The sequence below is a fragment of the Protopterus annectens genome, chromosome 2.part1 (assembly GCF_019279795.1).
Source record: "Protopterus annectens isolate FY-2018-M chromosome 2.part1, PAN1.0, whole genome shotgun sequence".
Classification (NCBI taxonomy): domain Eukaryota; kingdom Metazoa; phylum Chordata; order Ceratodontiformes; family Protopteridae; genus Protopterus; species Protopterus annectens.
In genome coordinates this window covers 1,967,830,611-1,967,846,109 of record NC_056729.1, presented here as the reverse complement: position 1 = coordinate 1,967,846,109, position 15,499 = coordinate 1,967,830,611, and the positions used below count along the sequence as shown (strand labels likewise).

Genomic DNA, 15,499 nt, shown 5'->3' with positions numbered 1-15,499 from the left:
AGGTCCATCAAAACACAGCTGTTTGCATTAGGGGCCTGACTCACGATTTTATTGTACCAATTTTCTCTGTACTCACCCCTGCTTTTGATCTGACCACTTAGTCCTTGTATTATTAATTTCATTATTTTTCTTTCATTGTTATTTTGTCTATTTTTTTTTAAACCTTATTGTAATATTATGTTGATTTTGTTGTTTATTTATGTACATAATCTTATTGTTGTAATGGTTGGGTTACAAGCACCCAAAAGAACTTGAACAAGTCCTGTTAATTCTGGCAGTTTAGGGCTGTAGTTAGGAGCATGAAATGATAGAAAACCTTATCCTGTTTATAGTCTGTTTTCCGCTCAGTTGTTGCTGTGATTTTATTATATTTCGTAGACAGATTACTCTGAATTATCTGTTTCATCTCTTAAATCACCCCCTGTAATCTATTTTAGCTATAATTGCACGTATCTCCTAATAAGCACATAAGTTCTATGGTACTGTATGCAGTTTTTGTGATGCCAGCTATACACAAAATCTAAAGTTAAATTGATACCATCCATTTTTTCTCTCATTATTCAGTGACTTGTACTGTCCATTGTAATCTTGTACTGTCCATTGTGATCTGTGTTATTTAAATGTGATGATGTACAGTATGATGCAGTTTGTAAAATCACCATTGCAATCTTTACCTTTCTTGCAGTGAATGAATGATATGGTCCTGTTGTAAACCAGCCCACCAGCCTAGTTAATGGGCAGTAAATAAATCATCTTTTCCTGCCTCTGAGGTAACCCATACTTAGCGCTTCCTTCCCTGGTTTGCTAATCTGTTCTGCTGATTTATTTCTGCCCTTCACACTCGGAGCTACCCTTCCTCCTGTGTTCTCCTTCCTGTTGTATGCTTTTACTGTGGATCCTAGTATGTTAACATCCCATTGACAGTTCATAGTGTAAGAAGGTTCTTTGACTACAATTTTGTCATTATTATGTTCAACATAGAGCAAGTGATTTCTACTCAAACTGAGGACATTGACAGTTTCCTATTCTACACCGATATTACTTTGTACATGAATGGATAGCTGTACTTTATCAGCCAAAGTCTTTTTTTTGTCTTTGTGAGGCTAGGATTTCCTAACTGCTTCCTTCCCTGCATTAACTTAAAACCTGTGAAGCAGTTAAACCTATTTGTAGGATCGTAGCATATTACATAACAAGTGTTGTGCCATGTCAAATACAAATAAACAATGGGTTTAATAAAAAACACAAAGCAATGCTGCCTTAAATTTTTTTATACGCACAGGTGTATTCTAAAATTTGGCAAGACAGTTTGGTCCTATTTTTCAACCTCAGAACTTCATTTTGCAGAGACCTTTGAAAGTTGCGTGCCCTTTCTGTTTTTGCCATTTTTAATGTCTTATTTTGCTAGTGAACAATTTCCAGGGAAACCTTTTCTTGTTCCCACGGTATGCTTTAAGCACATGCAAAAAGTCTTTGTGACTGTGGTCATTTGATCACATGTAAAGATTTGCATTCTGAAAGTTTATTTTGCTTAGTAGGCTCCTATCTTGAGTACCAATTTTTATGTGGGCTTCACTAAAAAAACTCAAACATAGAGAAACCTCCCTACCTGGCTTGAAACAAAAATGAAGGCCCTCATACAGGCCTCAGAGTTAGAACAGCTGTCTGCCAGCACAGGAAAGTTTTACCTCTCAAGAAGGATCATAAAAAGCATAGGTATAAAGAATTGTTGAGGGTATGAGAACATTGAAAAGGATGCAGATAAGCAACAGAAGAATGCTTCACTGATGTTTGACTAGGCCTGACAGTGCTGAATCCAGCAGAGTGGTTTCTTTGATCCTAATCTTGTAATCTGTTTACTGGCCTCTGCTTTGAAATACAGAATTGGAAAGAGGAGAAAAAAGCGAGAGTCAGGGAGGCCTGCTGGCAGTAACTCCTCTAGTGAATCATGACTACAGAGGCAGCCCCCCTCCCATTCTGACATCTCCTTGGGGGTAAGCTGGGGGTAAGCTGACCTTTTTCATAAAAAATGGGTGAAGATGGTCTCCGACAGATAGGCCTTAGACATTGTCATCTCTGGAAACAGAGTAGAATGTGAGACATTTCATCTGTTAATGATTACCCCACCACCACCAGTGTCAGAGGGACCAGCTGGAGTTGGCCTTGTACCTTCTCAATGCCCTACTGAGTCAGAGGATGATAGAAAGTGTCTCACTGTAAAAGGAGGGAATGGCTTTTACTGTAGCCTGTTGCTGGTCTGCAAGAAGGATGGGCCATAGAGCTCTATTCTAGAGCTTTTGACACTAAATCTGTTCCTAAAGGTTCCCAGTTCAGAATGGTTTCCCTTATGGCATTCCTTTCCTTGTGCTAGTGTGCAATGAATGTAGTACATTTCTCTGTTTCACAAAAGAGGATCACCACTTCCAGTTTGGGCCCTGTACTTCTCCTGGAGTTTTCATTAAATGTATAGTCTTGGTAGTTGCTTTCTTGAGGACCAAGGGCATTCACATTCATCTGTACCTGGATAGTTGCTTTCTACAAGCAAAGGTCAAAGAGCAGCTACAGATAAGTTTTACTATACTCTTGGTTTGTTGTCTGCAAACCATGAAGTTCTGTCTGAATCTGCTCAAATCCTGTGCGAAAGCCAGTGCATCTGTTGTCTTTCAGGGAGCACCTGTAGACAAACCTGTGAACAAAGTCTTCTTACCGCTTGAAAAAGTTATTTTTCTAATGGATTTTTTTTTTTTACCCTGCAGTATTCACTGAGCACACATCTCACTGTAAGAGAACTCTTCATATCAGCAGTGACATGGCAGCCATTATCTTAATTGTATGCCTGCAAGACTGCATATGCAGAAAATTCAATGGTACCTAAAGAGCATGCAGGAGCAACATTCCCATCCCCTAGGGAAAGGTAGTTTTGCTCCTGCCGTGCATATAGAAAGAGGTGGACTTCCCAGATTAAGGACAAATTGGGGATATCTTTTCATCAACATTTCCAAAATAAGACCTTTCTTATTATATTAGACATACCCTAGAGGGGCACAGACTGGTACAGGGTTTGATTCTGTCACCCCTCATTTGCCTTCTGTGTGACCTTCAGCATGTCAGTTAACCAGACATTGTTGTTTTCTCTTTCCTGAGAAGGGACTGTGTCTCCAATGAGCCTACCTGGCTAAGAAATTATTATTATTGTTATTATTACAGAGTGAAAATGTTTAATCAATTATGTGGTAATTATAAAATGAAAGGATTATTTGTAAGTACATTTAAGGATAGAATTAGAAGAAAAGGTGATACGTTAGAAGGAAATTTGAGCTCACACACACACACACACACACACACACACACACACACACACACACACACACACACACACACACACACACACACACCATTGATAAAAGGGGGTGTGTCCACACATTTGCATTACTTCATTTGATTTTAACAATTTATTTTTGCCAGGTACTACACATTTGCATTTTTTTCCTGTTTCAACCATTTATTTTTTAGGTGGTAATAGGTCTAGTCTTTAGACCCTTTTTCACCCATTAAACCGGGATCATTGTGGACCCCATAAAGAATAAAGTGCAGATGTAGCTTCCTCCTGTTAACATAATATGTCAAGTAGTCAGACAAAAGGGAAAGGAGAAAGTACATCAATATGTTCCCTGAATCAGAACTCAAATAAGTTTGCTGTATTAGCTAGAAACCTGTTGTGATGGCAAAAGTTCTGGTCACAGTCCATTAGCACAGCATTGTTGTGTGTTCCAACTCTTCAATATCCTATTTAGACAGCTCATAACCTTCATTCACTTCCACTTATAAATTCTTCTCTTCTGTCTCAGCCCCCCCTCACTCCCTTTCTATCTCTGTTTCTCCCTCCTCCGCTTTCCTCATCTCCACTGATAGTCCATGACCCTACGCCTGTGCCTGTCCTGCAGCTATGTCTCTCCAAATAATTATATTCTTATGGTGGATGTATCTGCTGTATGCCTCTCTATGTTTAAATGTTCTTATTCAGTATAAGATAATTTGTATTTACTTTTGTGCATTCTGCGCAGTATGTTTGTACAGCTGCATATGTGCTGCCACTGTTGTATATTATGTTCACTGTCTTATGTTGTGGCTTACATTCTCCATGTTTTATCTGAATTCTGTTGTTTTATTGCATTTATTTTTTTTTTCTGGGAATAACCTGAAATTGATGGAAATAAAAATGTGCTGTGCTTCTGAAGTTTGTACAGGCCCATATGTATGGCTCTACTGAATATAATGTAAACTTCAGTAGAGTGACACTGAAAAACATTGACTGCAAAAGGTCTAAACAAAAACTCAATGCCCTAATGTGCATGCTGCAAGTTACAATCGCGGACCATGCAAAAGAAGACTATCATTTTTGGAAAGGTGGTGGGGGCTTCTCCTCTGCACCCCATGACAGGAATGTGTACCATCTCTGTGACCACTCCATCCTTATTCACAAAGAGCAAGGTATGGTCCAGTGATCAGAAATGTTAGGCAAGTAATAATAATAATAAGCAAACTTGTTTATTTAGAATACACAAAGCTTTCAGGCCAATCCCCTTCCTCAGTGTATTACATAAACCGCTACTCACATACATTTAAACTAAAACATTCATGACACAGTACAATCAAGAAGACACTTGACTGCATATTCATATTTAAAGACATAAAACACATTTTAAAATATGAAATGTTTCCTAAGTCTTGCTCTCTAAAATTATAAAAAGTATAAAAATATGTATAACAGTATACATATTTGTATATTAAAGTGCATATATCAATCTTTTACAATAGTTCAACAGTATTTGTCTTTTCTGTAGTGTAGGTTACAAGCTCACTGCTGCATTAGTACCAGGTAGAGAATCTGCTTGCAGTCTCACTATCCATTCATACTCTAAAGTCTCCAGTCTGTTATTTAAATCACCTTCTCTTATGCTCCTATGCACAGTGCTTATAACTCAAAAGTTAAATTCATGGTTTCTTCCCTTTTCATCCATGTGTTTTGCAAGTGCATTGGTTTTAACATTCCTGTGTTTTTCAGATTTATGTTCTGTTATACGATCTTGAAGTCTTCATGTGCACTTACCTACATAGAAGGAAGGACACTTTGTACAGGTAGCATGGTACACCACATTAGAAGTAGAACAGGTAGCATAACACTAGAGGTATATTTTACATTTGTTAATGAACGTATAAACTCAATACTGTTTATGATGTCTTTACAACAGGAGCAGTTATAACAAGAAAAAGTACCTACTTTGTGTTAGTTTAATATTTTGTTTCCTTTCCTTATAACAAAGGCGTTTTATTTTTGTTTTTGTTTTTTTTAAGTTTGCACAGTTCCTGTAGGCGAAGTAGGGCATCTCCCCCACCAGTTATTTCATCTCTGGCTTTGAGCCTAGTAATGTCCAGTACTTAGATGTAATAATCATTAGTCCTTCTATTAAACCTAGTTATGTAGCATTAGAGACCTTTTTCCCTTACATAATCCCTGGGGGATTCTTTCTTTCTAAAATATGGTCTTGCACTGCCCAGCCTATCATTAACCACATCAGTGTTTAGACTCTCAAGTGTAGCTGCATCGTAGCCTCTGTCTTTAAATTCATTTACCATTTGCTCCATCTGAGTCGCACACTTTATATTGTCTGTATTCAAGTGACTTTCCCCAAGTAGCTGACTCCTAGTAGTGCTCTTAAATGTATGTGGTGCATACATACTCACTCTGTGGATGTACTTATTTGCATGTACATCCTTTTGAAAATTAGAAGTTTCAATGCCATTGCTATTTTTCTGTATCTTAACATCTAAAAATGTATTGTTGTTGGTGAGTAGTCCAATGTAAGCTTCAAGAAATTAGTAAATGTATGCATTAGTTCTACAAATGCTGTTAATTCATCAGAGTTCCCCTTCCAAACCAAAAAGACATTCACAGAATGCTTGTAAAATACAAGGTTGTGGACAAGTCTCTGGGGATCTTAGGACATAAATTGTTCCTCCCAAAATTCTACTACAGTATTAGTGTAGGTGTTGACCATTGGGGTACCCATGACCATGCCTGTCTTCTGATGGTAAACATTTTCACCAAAAATGAACATTGTTAGGGATGCCATAGACATACAGCACTGGTATAACTGGAGCTAGAGTATTAAAAAAAGGTACTTTTCCGTTTAACCCCTACCACTTCGCACTGCTATGTTTTCGCATTATTTCATTAGCGGAAACAAGTTAGGTGCCCTTATCTGAGCCTTTGTCCGTGATTACTTTTGGCTTTCCTAATTATGGGGGTAAGAGGTTGAGAGCAATACAGCAAGCTAAAGGATGCGTGTTTCTCAGTATATAAGAACAAAGTACAACGAGCTATGTACACTTCACATTACATTAAGCTGTGTGTGTGTATACAAGCATGGGATGTATGATGGAAGGGACTATGGGAGGCAGAATTGGGGTTCCAGCACCTAAGCTTGCTTTATTGACCAAATGTAAACATGGAATGATACACACAGCATAAACAAAAGGTACATGCACTTACAGAATGCACTTTGCAATACGCACTGGCAGCAGCCGGCATAAGGATGCTCTTGGCATCAGGTTCCCAAACTAATCTTATTTGTTTAGTGACTGCCTCAGCTATTCTACAAAAGTATAGTGTTCATATTATATTATTATGCCATTCTGGCTTGCATTGCTTTAACAACTTTTTCGTTAATGTTCTAACCGTAGAGCATCTGTAATCCAGAAGTACTCTGCAGTTATTTCCTAATTTCCACTCTACTTGCGCATTATATTATTTCCAAGTGTTAACAGAAAAGTAGCAAATCTACAGTCCTATTTAGATATGTTACCAATCCATGTAAGCCCATACAAATTGCAAAAGAAGTTATTACTGGGCACATTGTGGGTGCTGCTATGACACCACGGTACTTTATATGTAAGGTAAGGAGGAAGGTAACTTGTTTCTGCGTGAAATATGCCTCAAGAAAACCTCAGAAAACTGGTAGGGGGTTAACAGTGTACTTCAGCTATTTCTGCAATGACAGTACATTAATTTAGATGTAAGGTAAGAAAGGTAACTTGTTTCTTAGTTGTAGAGATTTACTTAGTACAAATAACTCCAAAACATAAATAGCGCGAAGTGGTAGGGGTTTAACGGAAAAGTACCTAAAAAATGTAACAACTCAGTACTTATATCATTGTTAAGCTATGATTCATGAGTAAGCAAATTAACTTTACTAATATACTTAACAGTCTCAGTTGTTGTGTCTTTCGGCTTTTCCCGGTAAGGGGTCGCCATAGCGGAACTCAGGTCCGCTAATGATTGGCAGTTGAGTTTTACGTGCCGAGTTGCCAGCCCTGACTCACAACCTTCAACGAAGGTATGCCCATTCACGCATGTCTCCACGCAGAAGACTCTCTAGCTGAGAATCGAACCGGACAGCGTCTTACTGTGAGGCGACAACAGTCTCAGTACTGGTAATTTTGGTAAAAACAGATTCATCACTTAGAAATTCAGTGCATCATAGTCTTTCCTATCACATATTACTATTGCTCCTCCTTTGTCTGTTTTCTTTAACAGTACTATTATCATTCTGCAGTTTCAGGAGTGCTTCATACTCAGCACATGTTAAATTATTTTAGCTTCTTTCTTAGCATAAAGTTCACAAATTTCTTGTTCACAGACATTGTTAAATGCAGCAACTATTGGACAGTTTACAGGTATAAAAGTATTTTGTTTTCTACATACCTGAGCATAATGATGTACTCTATCCTTGAACCTGTACTTCAGGCTTACATTTTTTTATAAACAACTTTGTCTGTTAATACTTCAGCAGCTGTGTCACACATGGAATGAATTTTAACCCTTTTTGTAACAATAAGATATCATCATTAGTTAAGTTTAAACTAGACAAGTTTACCACAGTCTTCGTTAAGTCCTCTTGTATTTGCATTGGCTCCGTGTCTGCAGTCCCTTGCTTCCCCATCTTCCTTGTCTTTGTTCTTTTTCTATTCTTCTGCTCCTGGATGGATCTCATGGACGCACTTCTATCACTTCTGGTAAATTCAGATGCATCAGAAGTTGCCGAAAATCCTCAGCTTGTTGGAAGGTGACATTTTTCCTTGAAGGGGCATATTCCCCATCCCTTAATGTCGATCTCGTACACCTGTTGACTAGCTGCTTTATTGACAAAAGTGTGAAAGCAAAACAGAAGTTGATGTTTGGTAGTTTTCAATTTAATAAAAAATACTCCTATATTATATATATATATGTGTGTGTGTGTGTGTGTGTGTGTGTGTGTGTGTGTGTGTATATATATATATATATATATATATATATATATATATATATATATATTATATAAGATAATATATATAGAAATTGAGAGAGAGAGCACCACACGCGCACAATCTCTTGCTCGTATTTGTTAGGGATGTGTGTATGTACTGTTAATTGCATTGGGGGCAGAACCTAAAAATGATGGAAATAAAAAAGTGCTGTGCTTATGGAGTTTGTCCAGGCATATATATATATATATATATATATATATATATATACATACACACACACACACACACACATATATGGATCTACTGAAGATGATGTAAACTTCAGAACAGTGACACTAGAACTTTTGCAATCAGTGTTTTTAATTAAAAATAGACACCCTAATGCACATGCTGTAAGTGACAACCTCGGACCATGCAAAAGAAAATAGTTTTTTTTTTTTTTTGTAAAGGAGGTGGTAGCTTCTCCCCTGTAACCCATGGCAGTTAAGTATACTATGTGACCACTTAATCCCTGGGGAAGGGACATGTTCCCCATCCCTTAAGAGTGTCAATCTTGCACACCTGTGGACTAGCTGTTTTATTGACAAAAATCTGAAAACAAAACAGATGTTGACATTTGGGGGGTTTGATTAATAAAAGTCCTCAGTTATATATTTAGAGAGAGAGTGCCCCCCCACACACAGGTGCGCTTATATATGTTAAGGATATGTATTTGTCTGTGCTGCTAAATGACAACAAAAAGCGCACACACTAGGGGAAGTTCCTCTCAGTTGTACATAATCTGGAGATACAGCCCTGTTTTCAGGCTTGATTTATTCTCCCTTCTGTTGATTTTCTAACACCCACCCCCAGATACAAACACATCACAAAAGAGACTGAAGCTGTTTAGTACAAATAAAATCTGATTACATACCAACTTACTGGTGATACCAGTAATTTAAACAAAGAGGATCCATGTGTTGAATCTCCCTTTTTCAGAAGCAAAAATACATGACATTGTAATGTAGATTATTGCAGTAGCATTCATTAAATTCTGCAGATTTTAAAGAATGCCTTTGATCATTTGCTTACATTTTTGTCATTTTTTCACTCATTTTTTCAAACTTATTTTCTGAGTGGTATCCCATATTTAACTGAAAATACTTACATAGAGCATTTTTAACACCAGATTGTATTAAAAAGATCAGTACTACTACAAATGTTTTTTGCTGGAGGTATGAAAAGTCAAATAAAGCAGACTGGATTCATATTTTTTATGAATGTAATAAAATTAAATCATATTGGAATGGAATCAATCATGTTTTACAAGCTTTATTTAATGAATCCTTTATCTTAACTAAAGCATTGATTATACTAAATGTAAATGAAGGTCCCTACCTGAATAAGACAAATATGTATTTGTTATGGCCAATACTTGCAATATCTAGGAAATGCGTAACCAGAAGGTGGAATTCAAATACACCCCCGACTTGGAAGAATTCTACACTTTACTGAAGACAACTGCATCGATGGAAATAAAAATCAAAGAACTACAAATCTATCCCAGGCCATTGGTAAATAATCCTTGGAAGAAAGTTATATCTTTGTTGGACACCCTGCAATAATCAATATTGTATCTCTGATAACTGAACTGTTAATTCTATATTTAATAACATAGTGTATATAACTGAAAGTCAGGCTATTTTAAATATTGTATATAGTTGTTTAAAATGATATTTAAAAATATTATGTAAATGTTATTTTATTTGGGGGAAATAAAATTGAGAAAAAAGAGCATCAGGAGTACATCTTCCAAAAGTTATGTAATATAAAAGGCATAATCAATAACCAAATGATTACAAAAAAATAGGATGATCCCCAGCTAAAGCAAATGTGCATCAATCAAGGAATCATTCATTTTTGGTCAAACCACTCTCACCCTTCAGTGTCTCCACATTCACAATCTGGGCACATTTCATTGTTGTGGCCATGGATATTGCAAACCAGCCATACTTCAGAATTAACAGGCAGTTTGCTTTTAACATTTTCCATCTCCATGAATGGTACATGCAAACCAGTATAAGTGAATCCTAATAGCTTGTGATTATCCAGGAGTTTATAGTTATCCCATTTTCCCTGATCCTCCGTTTTTTATTGACACCTGCATGAAAAAAATCATCAACAGTGTCCATCAGTATGTTGTTTTCCTTGGAGAAAAATAGTATTGTGTTATTGGTCTTATAGTCACGTGACACGTACTGAAAATATAGTTACATTTCACAATATCTTAGACATGAAAACCTATGCCTGACCTTTGATTCATTATGTCCAAGGTTTTACTTCACAGCACAGGGCCTTTTGGATCTCATGTTGGCAGTGTCAATATTTTATCCTCAGAAAGGCAAGTGAGTGTTTCAGACCTTTGAGTTGCATTGATTTTGGAATTTCTGACTTCATTGCTCCTTTATGTGAATGGAATATAATGTGTGTATATTCCATAATAATGTTTCTGTAAAAGAAATGCTTTGGCATGGTAACAAATAACAAAAGACTGCATTACTCTAAGATGCAACCTATGACTTGTTCTGTAAAAAATGTCATTGTTGCCATGCAGAGAATATTTACATAACTGGATAACGTACAAGTCTTGGGTATTGAAATGCATATGGCAGTATTTGAAATAAAGGAAAGGATTGCAGTATTTTCAGAAGCTCATTACATTTGTTGGGAGACTTGCAGTTATCTTTGCAGGCTTTACCCGTAAACTAAACAGAATGCCAGTCTATCGTGTGTGGTCCATAACTTGTGCAGTAATCCTTTAAGCAATTTATCTTGAGCTTGTTTCTTGTTCGCTGTCCATTTTTTACTTTGATCATGTGTTCCCCATGAAACAAGTAGATAGTTGTTGTCAGGCAGCAGGTACTTTTTGGATAAGAAACATTTTTACAAGTGGGGTATCACAGAGATTGCTACTTTCAGCATGTTACTTGGTAATTTTATAAAGCTGAATATAAATTATAATTAGAACTGCAGTGCAAGGAGAAGTGGTTTGAGCTGAGTGCTGCTTGATTATTTTATACTTGATTTTGACTGGCATTCCAGTAATGTAATTAAAAAGCAATTTATTTTTTCATGCCTAACAACCTTTGTGTTTCCATCTAGATATTAAGTAAGTTGTCATGTACCCAATGCACTGAAATATTTTTTCTTCTACACTTCATTTTGTCTAGACTGGACTCTTGTAATGACAGTTTGGCACCCAGGGCAGCGTATTTAATTAAAGTTCCATTTGCTGAGGTTTTGAGCATAGCTCCACCCCTTTCTAGTTGGCCACACCCCTTCCGATTAGCCCCACCCATTCAGCCATCTCCTGCAGCCCCCCCTTTAATTTGAAGTCACCAGCCGCCACTGTATCCCACAAATATAGAAGTGAGAGAGGTTGTTCATTTCAGTACATCATTTTAGGCTAATTTAAGTGCCCACATTTTTGGTTGAATTTACCTCCTTTTCAAGAGCCTTTGTACCTATTTTCAGTGTGTCCAGTCTGAGAGGTGTGTATCCCATTCCTTCATGACAAGAAAGAACAGAAGTTGGTATAGACGGACTGCTTTCTGCCCGTAAAGTAGCCTTGCGTCCTGGCATTGGGAGGGAATGGTTTATGCCACTAAGTCTGTAGATCTCTGGGAATTAGGCCAGTTGGGCAAATGATGCTGACAGCTGATTCTGATATGTCATGCTTTCTATGGCAAAAAGTGATCCTACTCAGATGTCTGCTGCTATGGAGGAGCAATGGAAAGCTGTCTGTATGGCTCTTAATTACTCAACAAAACCCAGAAGGTTTAGGATTTTTTCTTGAAAGTGTATGCATTGATATTTTATACTCCAAACAGATTTCAGAGAATTTTTCTTCAGAAAGATAGCAAATATTGGAGGTGTGATAGAAAAGATAGAGGTAACTTGGAACATGGTTTTGGGGGTGTAATGAATTGGCAGATTTTAAAAATTCTCTCCAGAGTGTTAGAAAGGTTAGGGAAGCAAATGGTTATAATTAAAGAAATGATTCTTTTGAGCTGGGACACAAGATCTAAATTTTGTATATACATAGTCAAGTCTTACTACGTTTAATGCTATTGATTGCAAAAAATGCAATTGCTAGAAATTGGAAATCAAAATTTAAACCAACTGTAATTGAAGTACTGAATATTTTAAAGGTAGATGAAAGAAGTAGAGGTGGGATCTTTAGAAAAGGGAACAAGCAAATGACAGAAATGGAATTTGTGGGAATAGCACTTGCAGAATAATGTAATTAAGAAAAGGCTGGAATTGAGTGATTTGAGTGATTTATGTAGTGCTGGAGTGAATAATTATTAAAAAGAAACCATGTGTAATATAAAATGAATGTATATGACAAATGATAATATAGTTTGTTTTCTTTTCTATTAATGTATGTCTACTTATGGCTTGTGATAATCTAATAAAGTTGTTTAAAATGAATGTCTGCTGTTATGGTGAGTAAACTTTCCATCTTTATTTACACAAACTTGTCATTATTCTTTCAAGGAGTCGCCAGCATTATTTTACCCTTCCGTACTCTTTTACTTTCTGGCTGTGTTTTAATCATCTATGCTAATGATTTGAAGTATTTTGCATAGTTATTCACACTAGTTAGCTTTCTTCTTACTTTTTCAGTAACTAGGTGTGGTTTGCTAGCCACAGATCTTTGTTTTTAATGACATTCAGGCAAAGTGAAGTGACTTGGTTAGTACTGTTATAGTATTAGAGTGGAGACCATGGGAGTCTGACTTTTATCGTATCTAATTAAGTTTGTTTGCCTTGCTGATTAGATTGGCATTATGTTTCTATCAAATGTGGTATCTGCAAAATGTCACATTTAAGTTTTCCTGTATGCACCTACCACTTTCTTTAAACAGTAAATTAATTTGAGCTCAGTTTCGTTTTCATACTCATTATGCTTTATAATTGAGCACTGTCAGTGAATTTCATTTTGCTGTTTACAGTAAGTGAGCTGTAGTAGCCTTGTAGTAAGTGATCAATTGCAATTTTTTAAGTGTTTGATAAATAAAAAAAAGTTGGTATATGCTTGGCTGTGTGACTTAGAGGGATAAAATCCAACTAAGATCCAGATTACTTGAGTCTGAGTACTAGCCTGGATGCTGAAGGAACCAGGTGGAAGATAGAAGTTAACATCTGATGCTACGTCACCTATCATATGGGATGGAGACAGTCTGATTCATTGCATTACAGGCACCTATGAAATGTAAGGGATCTTGCATGCAGCAGTAATTAGGAAGTGTGCTTTGTCCATGTGAAGCCATACACAATGATAGCCTTCATGGTAGGGTGAGCCAGACATGGGTAGAGGAAGATTAAAGTTATATAGATTCCTAGCTTTTTCAGTCCCAAGGGGGAGGGTCTTCCTTTCTGGTTGTTGTATAAAATGTGTTAAACACGGCTCTGATGAATTATTTTTTTTTTTTGGAACCTATACAGGTATACAAGAGTTTCCAGAAAACATCAAGAACTGCAAGGTGTTGACTGTTGTTGAAGCTAGTGTAAATCCGATAAATAAGTAAGTTCCAGCTTTTTAATTATTGGCTTACATCTATAGATATTCATTCACTCTTACTTGGCTGTCACATTTAGTAGAAGTATGAAGAAGGCTTGGCATGGCAACAGAAAAAGGGCATTTTTAAATGACAGATGGTAGTTTACTGTGGAGATTAGTACAGTTAGTGGAAATTTTGAGTTATCTGGCTAACTAAATAAGAAAGTCTGAAGAACTAGAAATGAACACCAGTCATCCACCAAATTCTGTCTCTTTGGTATACTTATAAGAGGGCTACTACGTAAGGCAGCTGTTTGGCATTACTCAAAATAAGGTGTTTGGCAACTTGTTTTAATGAGTTAATGATCTATACATTAGGTAATGTGAAGGGATGTCTACACTGGAGGAATGGGTTTAGTATTAGAAAATATGTCACGCAAAAGTAATTTTCCAAACCTGCTAAAGCTGTGCGGAACACAGTGCAAGAAAGAAAAAAATAGGCATATTAATATTCTGACTCTCTTCCTCAAATTCATTCGGAAGTATTCTGATTGGCGTTGTTTTCTAGATCTACATAAAGGATAACCCCCATCTACTATATAGTAAATACCTCCTTGATACAACTGATATTTTTATTTATTTCTTCACTGAGTTCATAGCCTCTTCTGTAGATTAACACATTCTGTTTTTGTGTATATCTAAGCTTTTTTTCTGGGTCCCCTATTGTATGCTTTTATACTGTGTGCATACAGTGTATTCCCATCTGTGTAAATTTTAAAACTGTAGATGTTATGTAGTCCAATCTCGCCTTCATTCTTACCCTTGGGTTCTGAGCCGAACCTTGGCTCGGACTCGGTCATACTCTAGCTCAAAGTCGTCAATTGGCTCGTGGCTAAGAGGTATCCCATCATGCAACAGGCCCATTCCCCAGATCTCGTTTGCCGCTCATTATGCTCAAATGTGGTCTCGCTTTTGGCTGTGGCTAAGTAAACTTTTTTTTCTAAATTTTTGGCTATTTGTTGCTCAAAAAAGCTATTTTCATAGCTACTGTGTGTGTCTCTCTTGCTGGTTGTGTGGCCTTTTCGTATCCCGTTCACTCCCTTTCTTCCTATGGGCTAGGCCCGTTTCAGTTAGAGGACCTAGTCCTCCCCATTGTTTCTGTGTGGTCTTTGTGTTTTGTGCCTCCTGTGTACTTGTTAGCTTATTTAGTGTTTTGTCATGTCTGGTAGTGGTGTTAATCCTGCCTTTGTTTCTCCGGGCTAGGCCTGTTTAATTTAGAGGACCTAGTCCTCCCTGTAGTTTTTGTTCCTATCTGTTACTAGGCCTTTTTTAGTTAGAGGCTCTAGTTTCCCACGTGGGGTTTAGTTAGATGTTCATCGTGCATACAGCTGCAGTCATAACAGATGGGTTATCCTGCCGTCAGGCGGGTCCTCGGTCGGCCGAATTCCAAAGTCTAGGTCTGGCGTTGGTTGTCGTCGCTTCTTCCCTGACGTCAGTGCGGCAGGGGTATAAAAGAGCCAGCCGACGCCATCTTCTTCTGTCTTTCTTGCCGCGCGGTGCCCGAAGCAGAAGCAGTTCGCAAGTGCCGGTCGGCCAGCTCCTGAGATTTACGAAAATATTTCAGCCGAAGTCTTCTTGAAAGCTAAG

At 37.2% G+C, this 15,499-nt stretch overlaps 1 protein-coding gene across 2 annotated transcripts in view; it reads left to right on the top strand.

The window, feature by feature from the left end:
• The window catches only part of ERBIN (erbb2 interacting protein), a 3,184,408-nt gene that overhangs the window by 1,178,030 nt on the left and 1,990,879 nt on the right, over positions 1–15,499 (top strand). For both annotated transcript variants that reach the window (XM_044063352.1, XM_044063353.1), the window contains exon 6: positions 13,798–13,876. In XM_044063352.1, the coding sequence (XP_043919287.1) occupies positions 13,798–13,876 (79 nt within the window). The remainder of the gene's footprint in view (positions 1–13,797; positions 13,877–15,499) is intronic.